Source organism: Sprattus sprattus (assembly GCF_963457725.1).
Source record: "Sprattus sprattus genome assembly, chromosome: 1".
In the NCBI taxonomy this organism is placed as follows: domain Eukaryota; kingdom Metazoa; phylum Chordata; class Actinopteri; order Clupeiformes; family Clupeidae; genus Sprattus; species Sprattus sprattus.
In genome coordinates, this window is record NC_137920.1 from 9,676,610 (window position 1) to 9,692,267 (window position 15,658).

Sequence of the window (15,658 nt, forward strand, 5' to 3'; positions counted from 1 at the left end):
TAAAAAGAGCAATGAAGCAGAAAACTACTTCAAACTACACCAAAGCACAGAAATATCTTGCAAATAACAGAATTAACATTTACCCATCTACATTACATAACAAGCCTTTGGAACTGACCACAAACCCATCCACATTTAATTACTAGCTTTTGGAGCTGACCACTTACCCATCCACATTTCATAACATGGCCTGTAGTGGCTTAAAGTTCCCTTCTTTTGGTCAGTATGTAGTTCTTATCATATACCTTAAGTAACCACTCTTAGACGGAAAGAAAACGAGTCTACGCGTGTACTGTATTTCAACAACGTTAGAAAAACTGTGTTCGCTCCGTCTTTTACTGAAATTCTGACAACATTCTTACCAGTGCAACAAAGTGACAGTTGATACATCAAAAACAAACAATTGATACATTGATGCGTGAGCTCGCTATGTCACAGCTCACCTCTGGTTATTCCAAGCAATGCAATGCATAAGCACTTAAACATATTTTAGACTGAAATGCGAGCTATAAATACAAATATGCTATAACTATAATAAACAATCACTAAACATGAATCTAAATGATATAATGCCTAAATCTGAACAACAATGTGAAAATGGCACTAACATTCCGGCCCCTAATTGCTCATCATGGGGATGACAATTACCTAAATTAAACTAAAATCAATTTCTACATTCTAAGATTCTTCCATCTCGAGCAGGAGACACAACTTATTAATGGGTCTCTCTAAAGTGTTGGTCTTTGTTTTGGCAAAGACCCGACGAACCCTTTGGCGTCAACCAGGATCATCTTGGAGCCATTTCATCCAGAAGACCGCCTTCTCCAGGCTGTGCCAGTCAGAGTAGTGATGAATCAGCTTGAAGAGAGGGTCTGTGCTTGAATCTACGGTCTTGATGATGTTCACACTGATCATACGCTTCACTTCAGCCTCCTCTTCACTTATCTCTCTTGAGAACTCTGATAGGACAGCCCAGTGAGACTCACTCTTGTCTAGTGATGGAAATTGATATAGTCATATAATTACCATTGCATACATGAATGCTCTTGTGTGTGTGCGTGCCATGTGTATTCACAGTCTGTCCCCCACCCTCACCCATGGCCTATGCTAAACGGAACCTCTCTAGACATCCCCTCCCTATTCATGGCCTATGTAATACACATACCAGGACCTTAGGTAAGCATGTTCCGGAACATTTTGGGGGGCTGGTGGTCACCTCACCTCCCCTCCCACTCCCACCCCCATTTGCCCAAATTGACCTATCACCCAAAGGTATCCCATGATCAACCAGTACCTAAACAGTAACACACCCCCCCATTTGACCTGTGACCTCCCATATCTGACCTTATAAAAAGTAATACTGTACATTGATATTCAGTCTTTACCCTTTCTACTCAATTTGGAATTGACTCCCTGCAGGCACACGTGCGAAATAAACAGCAAGACATTTGATTCACCTCGTGGTTCCATTGTATAAAGTTTATTGTTGGATTCAGAGCTATCATATTTGGTCCTTCGCAGCTGGGAGTATTAACTCTACAACAATCAGCACGGAATCCTCATAACATTGTGAACAGGTAAGCGACTTACGCTTCATTCTATGTGCAAAATAGTTTTTTTTGTTTGGAGTGAGTGAGATAAAGTTGTGGAAAGCGCTTGCTTTTCCACACATTTAGTAAAGTAGTTTTTACCCGACACTGCAGCGCACAGTGAAAGGCATCGTATTCAGGTTTAGTCCCAATACATATTCAAACAAAGTCTCAGACGCGGGCGTCGGATTTGTAGCACTTGTGGCCACGTGTCTGGACAACAGTGAGTCCGAGAGCCGCGGTGGACTCTGTTTGTAACGCTGTACATATAGAGACGTCCTCCATCGTCAAGCCTTTCCAACCGGGAGCTAACCTTGAAGAACCTGTTCGGATGAAGTAGGGAGATCTCACATCAAACAAAAGAAACCTCTGCACATAAAATAAAAAGTCCTGTTCACTATAATTGATTTAAATTGTTTATCAGAGAACCATAACGAATCAAATCTCTTGTCTGTCTGTTTCAAGCGTGCTGTGTATTGTGTGTAACTTCGTTGTCTGGTCATAACAATCTCTTGGTCTGAATTAATATGGCTACTTTAAAACCTACACCCGCTAGTGTCTCTTTGGCACGATTTGTTCTCGACACACAAAAGAGGAGATGCGATAAAATGAAAAGAGATGGATGGAGTAGCGAGTGGGCTTTTGGACAGAGTTTGGAGTGGTGGTCAGATTTAAAATGTGAAAAGAAAAAGGCGAAATATGGAATGTATTTGTGCGTTCTGTTGATTGATAAGCAAAATGGTATTTTAATGGATCTTAACCTTTCTATCGATGCAGAGCAGGACAAAAATGCGACTGTTGCCGAAGTTAAACTAGAGGTTACGCCCCCTCCCACCCATACAACTAACTCAAGTAATGTTTCTGCTCTCCTATGCTCTCCCGTTGTTCCTGGCCCGAAGATTTTGATCGCCCCTATGGCTCCAGTTCAACTTCAGGGACACGAAACGCCAGTGGACACTTACTCACAGGCTACTGCAAACTATCACCATTGTTTTAAATTTAGTGAACAACAATTGTCTCGAAATGGCTTTGCCAGCGCAGTTGATTCATGTGCGTTCAGGCAAGCTGAGGAAGAACCATTCTTTGATTATGTTAAACGTTTCGAAGATCGCTATAGGCGCTACTGTGAGGTGACGGGAGACTGGGTTATATTCAATTCTGATGCAATGATTCTCACTGCAATTTCAGGTCTTAAATCTGAACTGAAGGCCCGATATTTTAACACCCTGCCCCTGCTCAACACTTGGCCTGACTTTATACAATGGGGCCAGCGAATTGATGTCAGCTTAGCTGAGAGAATGCACTCTCTGAATATGTCGGCCACACACATAGCCGCTGTTGATTGTGCTACAGAGAACTCCCCCAGTCCCTATGCAAATTGAACAGCCCCTTCTCCCATGCCTTCTCCCGCAGGTAACACATCGCAAGTAAACCCTCCTAAGCAAGGACATTGCTTTGCATGCAAAAAGGTTGGACATTGGGCTGACAGATGTCCCACTAAGATTAATTTTAGACCCAGCCCCAAGCATAACCAACACCGTAGACCGAATTTTAACAGAGATGCTAAACTCATGGAGCAAATGCGCGAATGCTTTGCTCATATGAACGTTAAACCTCAGTCAGCATAACGATTAGTGGCCTCTGCTTCAGAAACGTTTAGGTGCCCGCCCCAGTTATTTGTAATTTACCTATACCCACGACTGTTTCAGGTTTGCGTTCTAGACTTATTTAACCACAAGCGTATATATTCCCGACTACAGCGCCATCGCAAAACCTCTCAATAATTATTTTTAAAGGTGGCAATGGTTGAATGCAATCTAATAGGGGATAGCTCAACAGATGCCGACAACACATTTGAATGACAATTTTGTTTTCCACACAGCCCTTTCTTATAGACCTGTTTGGAAAAAGAGGGGATAGCCTACTTGACGAATACAGACACCGATTAGTCTCGCCAGCAAACTCAAGACTTTCGTGGCATTGCCTTCACAAGTACCATCTTACATTCAATAGGAACCAGAGGGGAACGATCAAGCAAACACAAGCGAAAGCACCAGTCAATAAAGGCTCCAACACTAACAGCCCTATGTTACTGTTTTAAGATAAATGTACAAATCAGACGATGTTAGAAAAATAAATCATTGTCTGTAACCCTCCAAAATGACCACTTTGAAGCATTTTCCTTCCAGCATAGAACAGGCAATTGCCCACATCTTCTTTAGACCAAGCCTTACAAAAGTTAACCCCTGGCGTTTTGATTATCGCAACCGTTTGTTAGTTACAGTCAATCAAATGGATGTGGCCGAATTGATTTGGCTGCCATTTTGAATGAATGAATATTACGTTTTTGGTGAATATCAAATAGTCACCACATTTGGCACACTCTTTGGAACCAGTCCCCTCATCAATTTCACCAAGTTACATGTCTCCCATTTGAACCCTCTAGCGCCACCAATGGGTCAAAGTTGAAGATGTGTTTACACACGTTACTTTTGAAGCGCATGGTCAAAAGTTGTGAAATTTGACACACTCTTTGGGACCAGTCCCTTCATCAATCTCACCAACTTTCATGTCTCCCACTAAAACCCTCTAGCGCCACCAATGGGTCAAAGTTGAAGATGTGTTTACATATGTTACTTTTGAACCATATGCCCCATTTTCCAAAATGAGGCTTCATTGGATTCCCTGGCTAGAGACAAATTCAACGCACTCTATGACATATTACCCAGTTATATAGATTTTCCGCTAGTTTCCGCTAGTTTGAATGGAAAAGCGTTCTCCCACAATTCTTGTCGAATCTTCTGTGATATATTCTAAGGGGATGTTCATTTTTATTAAAAAAAATTTACGCACAAAAAAAACACGTGTACGCCAATATTTCGGTTATAAATCACAAATGGTCGTTGAATTGTGCGCAACTGAATCTCCGCCCTCAAAACGCCCCTATTTAATCTAATCAGCATAATCAATGCACAAACAGAGCGCATCCTCAATGCACAAACTCTCTGTGACAGTGCCAAGCAAGAAAGAAACATAAAATCAGAAGAATTAAAGTGAGGCTGACATCGACGTTAAGTGAGGTGAGGCTGACATCGGACTGGAGGGTCTTCTAGTTCGTCTTCTCTGATGAGTCCAATTTCACAGTAGCTGCAAGACTCTGTGGCTTGTAGGCCTCTCTAGGTCTCCGTCTAACCATCAGACGACCATGTGTTGGGCAAAGCTGAAAATTGGACTCATCAGAGAAGACGAACTAGAAGACCCTCCAGTCCGCTTTGGTTCAATCCTTATGGTCTTTTACAAACCTCAGCCAGGCAAAGTACAACGTTGTCCCGGAAGAAAAACTTGCTTCCTTTTGCTCTGACAATGTTCCCCAACTCTGAGAAGTGTTTTTTCCAGCGGGCAATGCTCCATGCCACACAGCCAGGCCAGTAAAGGTGTGGATGCAGTACCACCAGATCAGGACCCTGTCATGGCCAGCCCAATTTCGAGACCTGAATCCCATAAAAAACCTCTGAAATGTGATCAAGAGGAAGATGGATGGTCACAAGCCATGAAAAGAAGCCGAGCTGCTTGAATTCTTGCGCCAGGAGTAGCATAAAGACACCCAACGGCAATGTGAAAGACTGGTGGAGAGCATGCCAAGACACATGAAAGTTGTGATTTTAAATCAAGGTTATTCCACCAAATATTGATTTCTGAACTCTTCCTAAGTTAAAGCATTAGTATTGTGTAGTTTAAAAATGAATATGAGCTTGTTTTCTTTGCATTATTCGAGATCTGAAGACACTGCATCTTTTTTGCTATTTTGACCAGTTGTCATTTTTCTGCAAATAAATTATCTAAATGACAATATTTTTATTTGAAATTTGGTAGGAATGTTGCCAGTAGGTTATAGAATAAAACAAAAATGTACATTTTACTTTAACACATACCAATAAATAGTAAAACCAGAGAAACTGATAATTTTGAAGTGGTCTCTTAATTTTTTCCACGGCTGTATATTACAGACCCAAACACGTAAATCCCCCCCCCCCCCCCCACAAACACTCACTGTCATCTTTTTCCCCCCTCAATTCATGTACCCTAACAATTTATTTTTCAATCTATACCAAATCAAACGTTTATAAATATGACAAAATAATTCTTCATCTCGACATCAAACGTGGTTCAAATTTCAGCAAATCAAGAAATATTTCAGTAAGTGATTCTCAATCATGTATTAGCAGGGCATTTTAATGGATCCTCTGATGTGTCTTGAGGTCAGCCTAGAGCTTTCCCTGAAATACTTTCCACATGAAGTACACTCATACGGATTTTCCCCAGTATGGATCCTGTTGTGTCTCTTGAGATGAGACATTTGGGTAAAGGCTTTTCCACACTGGGTACACTGATGGGGCCTCTCTCCTGTGTGTGTGACCTGATGGACGACTAGGTCGCAGCTGTACCGGAAGTACTTTTCACATATAGTACACTGATACGGCTTTTCCCCGCTATGGATCCTCTGGTGTATCTTGAGATGAGACATTTGACCATAGGACTTGCCGCATATACTGCATTGGTGTGGCTTTTCCCCAGTATGGGTCCTCTTGTGTGTCGTGAGATGAGACATTGCACTAAAGGTCTTCCCACACTGAGAACACTGATGGGGTTTTTCTCCTGTGTGTATTTGTTGATGAATTGCAAGATTGTAACGTCTAGCAAATGTTTTGAAACACTGGGAGCATTCATGTTGTTTCTTACTGGTGTCCAGTCGCTGATGAAATTCCTGGTATGAAGTCTTTCTGCACTGGGGGCGTTTGTGACGTCTCTCTATGTTCCTTTTTTGCTCAGTGTTCCCTTTTTTGTTAGATTGGATCATTTGAACGTCTCCTGCAATATACAGGTGCATCTCAATATATTAGAATATCATCGAAAAGTTGATTTATTTCAGTAATTCTATTCAAAAAGTGAAACTCATATTTTATATAGATTCATTTCACACAGACTGATATATTTCAAGTGATTATTTCTTTTAAATTTGATGATTATAACTGACAGCTTATGAAAACCCAAAATTCAGTATCTCAGAAAATTAGAATATTACTGTAGACAGATAGAAAAAAGGATTTTTAACACAGAAATGTTGGACTACTGAAAAGTATGAACATGTACTGCACTCATTACTTGGTCGGGGCTCCTTTTGCATGAATTGCTGCAGCAATGCGGCGTGGCATGAAGGCAATCAGTCTGTGGCACTGCTGAGGTGTTATGGAAGACCAGGTTGCTCTGATAGTGGCCTTCAGCTCTTCTGTGTGTTTGGGTCTGTTGTCTCGCATCTTCCTTTTCACAATACCCTATAGAATCTCTATGGGTTTTAGGTCAGGCGAGTTTGCTGGCCAATCAAGCACAGGGATACCATGGTCCTTAAACCAGGTACTGGTACCTTTGGAAGTGTGTGCAGGTGCCAAGTCCTGATGGAAAATGAAATCTTCATCTCCATAAAGCTGGTCAGCAGAGAGAAGCACAAAGTGCTCTAGAACTTTCTGGTAGATGGCTGCGCTGACCTTGGACCACACAGTGGACTAACACCAGCAGATGACATGGCACCCCAAACCATCACTGACTGTGGACACTTTACACTGGACCTCAAGCAACTTGGATTCTGTTCCTCTCCTCTCTTCCTCCAGACTCCGGGACCTTGATTTCCAAATTAAATGCAAAATTTACTTTCATCTGAAAAGAGAACTTTGGACCACTGAGCAACAGTGCAATCCTTTTTGTCCTTAGCCCAGGTGAGACGCCTCTGACGTTGTCTCTGGTTCAAGAGTGGCTTGACACAGGAATGCGACAGTTGAAGTCCATGTTCTGGATACGTCTGTGCGTGTAGGCTCTTGAAGCACTGACTCCAGCTGCAGTCCACTCCTTGTGAATCTCCCTTGAATGGGCTTTGTTTCACAATCCTCTCAAAGATGTCGTTATCCCTGTTGCTTGTGCACCTTTTTCTACCAAATTGTTTACTTCCATTCAACTTCCCATTAATGTGCTTGGATACAGCACTCTGTGAACAGCATGCTTCTTTAGCAATGACCTTTTGTGTCTTACCCTTCTTGTGCAGGGTGTCAATGATCGTCTTCTGGACAACTGTCAAGTCAGCAGTCTTCCCCATGATTGTGTAGCTTACTGAACTAGACTGAGAGACCATTTAAAGGCTCAGGAAGCCTTTGCCGTTGTTTTGAGTTAATTAGCTGATTAGAGTGTGACACCAATGGTCATCAATATGGAACTTTTTCACAATATTCTAATTTTCTGAGATACTGAATTTTGGGTTTTCATTAGCTGGCAGTTATAATAATGAAAATTAAAAGAAATAAACACTTTAAATAGATCAGTCTGTGTGTAAAAAATCTATATAATATATGAGTTTCACTTTTTGAATAGAATTACTGAAATAAATCAACTTTTCGATGATATTCTAATTTATTGAGATGCACCTGTATATATAAAAAAATGTACAATACCGTCAATACGTCAATAATGCGACAAAACCATGGTTCAAATTAGTGGGATATATACAGTACTGTGCAAAAGTTTTAGGCAGGTGTGAAAAAATGCTGTAAACTAAGAATGCTTTCAAAAATGGAAGTGTTAACAGTTTATTTTCATCAATTCTTCATAAATTAACAAAATGCAGTGAAGGAACAGAAGAAAATTCTAAATTAAATCAATATTTGGCGTGACCACCCTTTGCCTTCAAAATAGCATCAATTCTTCCAGATACACTTGCGCAGTTTTTGAAGGAACACGGCTGGTAAATTGTTCCAAACATCTTAGAGAACTAACCACAGATCTTCTGTGGATGTAGGCTTCCTAAAATTCTTCTGTCTCTTCATGTAAACCCAGACAGACTCGATGATGTAGAGATTAGGGCTCTGTGGGGGTCATACCATCACTTGCAGGACTTTCTGTTCTTCTTTAAGCTGAAGATAGTTGTTAATGACATTGGCTGTATGTTTGGGGTTATGTTCCTGCTGCAGAATACATTTGGTGCCAATCATACGCCTCCCTGATGGTATTGCATGATGGATTAGTATCTGCCTGTATTTCTCAGCATTGAGGACACCATTCATCCTGACCAAATCTCCAACTCCACTTGCAGAAATGCAGCCCCAAACTGGAAAGGAACCTTTACCATGCTTCACTGTTGCCTGCAGACTCTCATTATTGTACCTCTCTCCAGCCTCCAGCGAACAAACTGCCTTCTTCTACAGCCAAATATTTCTAATTTTGACTCATCAGTCCAGAGCACCTTCTGCCATGTTTCTGCACCCTAGTTTCTATGTTTACGTGCTTAGTTCAGTCACCTGGCCTTGTTTCCTTGTCGGGGTAGAGCTTTTTGGCTGCAACTCTTCCATGAAGACCACTTCTGGCCAGACTTCCCCGGACAGTAAATGTCTGTACCTGGGTACCACTGGTTTCTGCCAGTTCTGAGCTGATGCCACTGCTTGAAATCTTCCGATTTCGAAGGTAAATAAGCTTGATGTGTTTTTCATCAGCTGCATTAAGTTTCCTTGGCTGAACACTGCGTCTACGATCCTCAACGTCTTCTTCAAAAGAGCTGGAACTGCACATTTTGAAACCCCTGTCTGCTTTGAAATCTTTGTCTGGGAGAGACCCTGCTGATGCAGTATAACTACGTTGTGTCTTGTTGCTGTGCTCAGTCTTACCATGTAAATGGATAAAAAATAAACATTTATTGCTTACATTTTTCAAAGCATTCTTAGTTCATAGCATTTTTTCACACCTGCCTAAAACTTTTGCACAGTACTGTATATATATATCCTATAAACAGCCCAGTAACGTGTAGGCCTAATCATGAAAAGCCACAACTTTGTATCGCTTGCATTTCACCACCACACCTGCAAGCGCGCAAACTATAGTAATCTGAAGAAGACGCCCGCTTCTGAATGTTACAAAGTATGCTACTGGTAACCTTCCTTGCTTTGCTTACCATTTATCGAGTAGGCCTATTAAAATTCGATAAAGAAAAAAATGCATGTCACCTACGTCTTCCACCATGCCAGCGAAAGGGCCAGCACAACTACGCACCGTTCGGATTCATGAAAAAAAAGCTGTCTCGGACTTTGCCGAGAACATTGCGTTACAGCAGCTTTCACCAGCCAGACTACTAGCTCCCCTGAGCTCTACTTCGGATGCTTATTGAATGGCATAGCCTGCGTAAGTCCAGCTCAGAACAGTTGTGAATAAGAATAAATGTCCATGTCTGTTGTCTTGCACAGAAAACCAATTGAAATCGCCAGGAACAAAAATTATGAACGTAGGCTATATGATTTTGTAATGTAGTGCAACTGTGGCTAAACTGCTGGGTTATTCTCAATGAAAAAAAAAAACATTAGGCTATAAGTAAGATCATCGCAAGCAGCACTGCTTCCCCGACATCTGCAGAGTGGAAAAGGGCTTTTCGAATGTGAGACAATTTAACTAAGATGGACAACTGCGCCTCACTGCCTTATTGTTTGCTAAGGGTGTCGCAGGATTTATTTTTTTCCCCCGCAGAAACCAAATAAATCGGTTTGGGGAATTCCAGATATAGCCTACTTGCACCTAACCCACCCTATGCAGTAATGAAATTGGTTTGCATGCTCAGTCCACAATGTGCCCTACAGAGCTGGAGGAGAGCGGCTTGCTTGGTGTTATAAGTTATAGCCTAATTCGAACCCGGGACAAAACAACCCAAAGATAGGCCTACATCATTGTTCATTTATTTAAACACATTTACAACGTTTACAAAATAGGGCTTAACAAAGAAGTTAACAACAATCAATTTCCCGTTCTCCCACCTAAACTCTGCGCAATCTTTTTTCTTTTAACGACAAGGAGCGCTCCGAGCAAGTGAACATAGCTTTCCAAACTCAAGGCCTAAAACGCTTTAAAGCAAGAATCCACAAAGACACAGTCATGCATCATGTGAATTATATCCCACAAATGATGCCGCATAGGCCTAACGTTAACAAAATAATAGCCTACAATTTAAAAAAAATCACAAACTTTTACAAACACGTCCCTAAAATTGAAGCACTTAAACGAAAACAAGCTGGCTTCTAACATTCTTTTGAGCAAAACAAAAAACAGCGAAAAAAACAAAAACAAACAAAACAAATGACTGCAATTTACTCTGTCATAGGCTATTAGTGCATTGCCACCGTCACGCTTACAAGTTATTCGCCAAAAAGACAAGATAATCTACATTGGAGGGTGCCAAGGCTGCTCTCTTTTTATTTACAATGTTGCCAGCGGAGGAAAAGACGCGCTCCGAGCGCACTGAAGAACCGGGGATGGAGAGGTATTTTTTTGCCATCTGGGCAATGTGAGGGTATCTGCCGCCCAACGTTTTCCACCACATGAGTGGATTTTCTTGAGGGGGTATGGGGGATTCCTGCTCGTACATGGACATCTCTTTTTGGAGCAGCAGACTGATGTCCTGCTCCTGGTTTGGGCGGGTGTCGCACACGCCTCCGAAGAGACTCTCCATGGCCGTCAACGCAGATTTGGGTTGCTGCTCGCGTGGTCTTTCGGGAGCCTCATCCCTCCCTCCTCCCACATTTGCCTTCATCTCCTCCAAAACTGCCAGATGCACCTGCCGTTTCTGGTCCTCTTCCAAATGACGGAGTTGGTGGAAACGAGGATCCAGATAACTGGCCTTGTTCAACAGCCTACGTGCGACCCTTTCCTCGCCATATAGCTTCTTGAGATCCGTCGCTATTTTTGCCTTCATCTCAAGCAGCGCTGGCGCTTCTTCTTCGCTTGGCGTTCGCTTGAGCTGTGCAAGCAGAACATGAATGATGGGCAAGACAGCCGACGCTGTTGGATAAGCATCCGTAGACAGCGCTTCCGTCGCCACTTTGAACGGTTTCAGGATCTCTTGCACCTGCAATGAACAAGTAAATAAAACATAGGCCATTGGCGTCACAATATATATATATACAGCCGCGGAAAAAATTAAGAGACCACTTCAAAATTATCAGTTTCTCTGGTTTTACTATTTATTGGTATGTGTTAAAGTAAAATGTACATTTTTGTTTTATTCTATAACCTACTGGCAACATTCCTACCAAATTTCAAATAAAAATATTGTCATTTAGATCATTTATTTGCAGAAAAATGACAATTGGTCAAAATAGCAAAAAAGATGCAGTGTCTTCAGATCTCGAATAATGCAAAGAAAACAAGCTCATATTCATTTTTAAACTACACAATACTAATGCTTTAACTTAGGAAGAGTTCAGAAATTAATATTTGGTGGAATAACCTTGATTTAAAATCACAACTTTCATGTGTCTTGGCATACTCTCCACCAGTCTTTCACATTGCCGTTGGGTGACTTTATGCTACTCCTGGCGCAAGAATTCAAGCAGCTCGGCTTCTTTTCATGGCTTGTGACCATCCATCTTCCTCTTGATCACATTTCAGAGGTTTTTTTATGGGATTCAGGTCTCGAAATTGGGCTGGCCATGACAGGGCCCTGATCTGGTGATACTCCATCCACACCTTTACTGGCCTGGCTGTGTGGCATGGAGCATTGCCCTGCTGAAAAAAACACTTCTCAGAGTTGGGGAACATTGTCAGAGCAAAAGGAAGCAAGTTTTTCTTCCGGGACAACGTTGTACTTTGCCTGGCTGAGGTTTGTAAAAGACCATAAGGATTGAACCAAAGCGGACTGGAGGGTCTCCTAGTTCGTCTTCTCTGATGAGTCCAATTTTCAGCTTTGCCCAACACATGGTCGTCTGATAGTTAGACGGAGACCTGGAGAGGCCTACAAGCCACAGAGTCTTGCACCTACTGTGAAATTGGACTCATCAGAGAAGACGAACTAGGAGACCCTCCAGTCGGCTTTGGTTCACTCCTTATGGTCTTTTACAAACCTCAGCCAGGCAAAGTACAACGTTGTCCCGGAAGAAAAACTTGCTTCCTTTTGCTCTGACAATGTTCCCCAACTCTGAGAAGTGTTTTTTCCAGCAGGGCAATGCTCCATGCCACACAGCCAGGCCAGTAAAGGTGTGGATGGAGTATCACCAGATCAGGACCCTGTCATGGCCAGCCCAATTTCGAGACCTGAATCCCATAAAAAAACCTCTGAAATGTGATCAAGAGGAAGATGGATGGTCACAAGCCATGAAAAGAAGCCGAGCTGCTTGAATTCTTGCGCCAGGAGTAGCATAAAGTCACCCAACGGCAATGTGAAAGACTGGTGGAGAGCATGCCAAGACACATGAAAGTTGTGATTTTAAATCAAGGTTATTCCACCAAATATTGATTTCTGAACTCTTCCTAAGTTAAAGCATTAGTATTGTGTAGTTTAAAAATGAATATGAGCTTGTTTTCTTTGCATTATTCGAGATCTGAAGACACTGCATCTTTTTTGCTATTTTGACCAATTGTCATTTTTCTGCAAATAAATGATCTAAATGACAATATTTTTATTTGAAATTGGGTAGGAATGTTGCCAGTAGGTTATAGAATAAAACAAAAATGTACATTTTACTTTAACACATACCAATAAATAGTAAAACCAGAGAAACTAATAATTTTGAAGTGGTCTCTTAATTTTTTCCGCGGCTGTATATACAGTATATATATATATATATATAAGGTAGGCTAAATAGACCTAGGCCTATAAAAGTAGCCTAAATAAAATATAGGTGATTATAATACTTATAATATTATATAGGCCTATTATAATATTATATGTTATTATATTGATTATAATCCATACATGTTTGGACACACTGTATGCTTATTACAACAGCTTTGCATTCATGATAGGCAGTAGGCCTACTATTTAAGAAGCTCACCTTCTCCATTAGGGACCATTCGCTCATCGACAGCTCCATTCGAGACAGCTTCTTCTCAAAGACGACGGCAGACACGGCCGCTTGCTGCGCTGATGCTCTGCAAACCATATCGTAAGTGCTGTTCCAGCGCGTTGGGCAGTCATTAATGAGCTTCTCAGCCTTCAACCCAAGGAGCTCTTGTTTTTGCTGGAGGAGGTAGCTGTCTGCTGAAGATTTGCTGAAATGTGCAGCCGCCACTTTCAGCCTAGCGATGGGGATTTCAATGCCTCTGACCGCCAGCCCTTTCCGTACCGCCAGGTTGATTGTGTGTGCCACACATGGTATATTAACCATTTCAAGATGTTTTTCAACCGCGTTTATGTAATTGGTGGCATTGTCAGTGGTGACACAAATTACAGACTCCTTCAGGCCATAAACACCCAGGATCTCTGCAAGACATTGGCCCACATTCTCTGCAGTGTGGCTGACCTTCAGCTCTTTGGTTTGGAGCACGCTGTTTAAGATCTCCCAGTCTTCGTTAATCCAGTGGGCCGTGGCTGTGACATATGATGCCGTCGATAATGATGTCCACCCGTCCGTGGTAAGAGCCACGTCCTTCCCCTGCAGTGACAGCTTGAGTTGGTCTACAGTCTTCTTGTACAGGTCCGCGATCCGCGATGTCACAGTCCCACGGCTAGGGACGTGGTATTTGGGCTCCATCTCGCGGCAGAACTCTTTAAATGCCACGTCCTCCACCACACTTATTGGCCTCATGCCTTTACAGACGAATTTCACCAACTTTTCAGTGATGGCCTCCTGTCTCGGTGCGGCCAACGAGCTTGTGGCAGCGGGCTTCAGAAAAGACTCGAGCCGGGGCTGTTTGGCCGTTGGTCCGCGCTCAAGCTCACCCGGGTGCGCCGTGGACAGATGTGCCCACATGTTGCTGGTTGTCGAGTGGTAGGCCAATTCAACTTTGCACAGCTTGCATGTAACCTTATGCCTTGGCTCAACAATTTTTCCCCGCTGAGCCCAAAAGCCAAAAAACCTCCACACGGCACTTGTAAGGTTGCGGGGGGTTATGATCTCCCTCGCCGACTCTGATGCAGCCGCGACGTGTTGTTCTGTATTTTCAGCCATTTTCAGGGGCTTTTCTCCTGTGTGTATTTGTTGATGAGTTGCAAGATTGAAACGTCTAGTAAATGTTTTGAAAAACTTGGAGCATTCATGTTGTTTCTCCCTGTTGTCTAGTCGCTGATGTAATTCCTGGTATGAAGTCTTTTTGCACCGGGGGCGTTTGTGACATCCGTCTTTCTTCCTTTTTTGCTCAGTGTTCCCTCTTTTGTTAGATTGGATCATTTGAACGTCTCCTGTAATATAATAATAAAAAAAAAATCAACAACATCTCTCTCCTCTGTAATTTTTTACAATACCAGCAAACACATATTTTTGGACATATTTGTACCATTTACATACAGAGTACCAGTCAAAAGTTTGGACACATCTTCTCATTTCTTTGAGTTTTTTTCTTTACTTTTATTATTCCTTTACACTGTAGATAACACTTGTTTGTTTAGAACATAGTTCCATAAGTGTACTTTTATAGTTTAAATGTATTCGGTATTAATCTACTATGTACAAAATAATAAAAGTAAAGAAAAAACGTCTCAAAGAAAATGTGTCCAAACCTTTGACTGGATTGTATATATTGGCCATTTGCTAAAATTGCACATCAATTAGAAGTGACTTAGGGACCTTCCCATTACTACCACTTCACTCTAGCACTTCACCCTTCCACTTCGCTAATTTTGCACATTTGCTTAATTTGCACATCAATTAGAAGTGACTTAGTATAACAGAGTAAGATAAAAAATTATGGCAGACACTTTCTGTCTTTTGAATCTAACAGACTGCATATAGTATCCCATGACTAAAATATACCCACAGTATTTCTGTTCCTTGAATAGGTCTCACATTGTGAAGCAGGGGTTACCCATTCTTTAAAATGCAGGTATTGTAAGTACACACAACCTTCTACAATAAGCAAGAAACGTACTTCTAGGTGGAGAGTCGAAGTCACCATATTCTCCTGAAACAAATTCTTCTTCATCTTTGATTTCTGTAATTCATCACTAATGGATCTTGAGCAGGATCTGATTTATGTTTGCGGTAGAGGTTTTTAAATACAGAAACGTGTAGGTTGTATACATATATATTTTTTTTTTTTATCACAGCTGCAGTAAT

At 41.7% G+C, this 15,658-nt stretch overlaps 1 protein-coding gene across 1 annotated transcript; it reads right to left on the minus strand.

Annotated features, from left to right (window-relative positions):
* Positions 1–777: 777 nt before the first annotated feature.
* On the minus strand, positions 778–14,554 carry LOC308367281 (E3 SUMO-protein ligase ZBED1-like; the record flags this gene model as incomplete). The annotated part of the gene is made up of 3 exons (XM_080841156.1): positions 778–992; positions 10,878–11,514; positions 13,439–14,554. 3 exons carry the CDS (start codon positions 14,552–14,554, stop codon positions 778–780), a joined length of 1,968 nt encoding a protein of 655 aa, XP_080697282.1.
* Between the last annotated feature and the right edge of the window lie 1,104 nt (positions 14,555–15,658).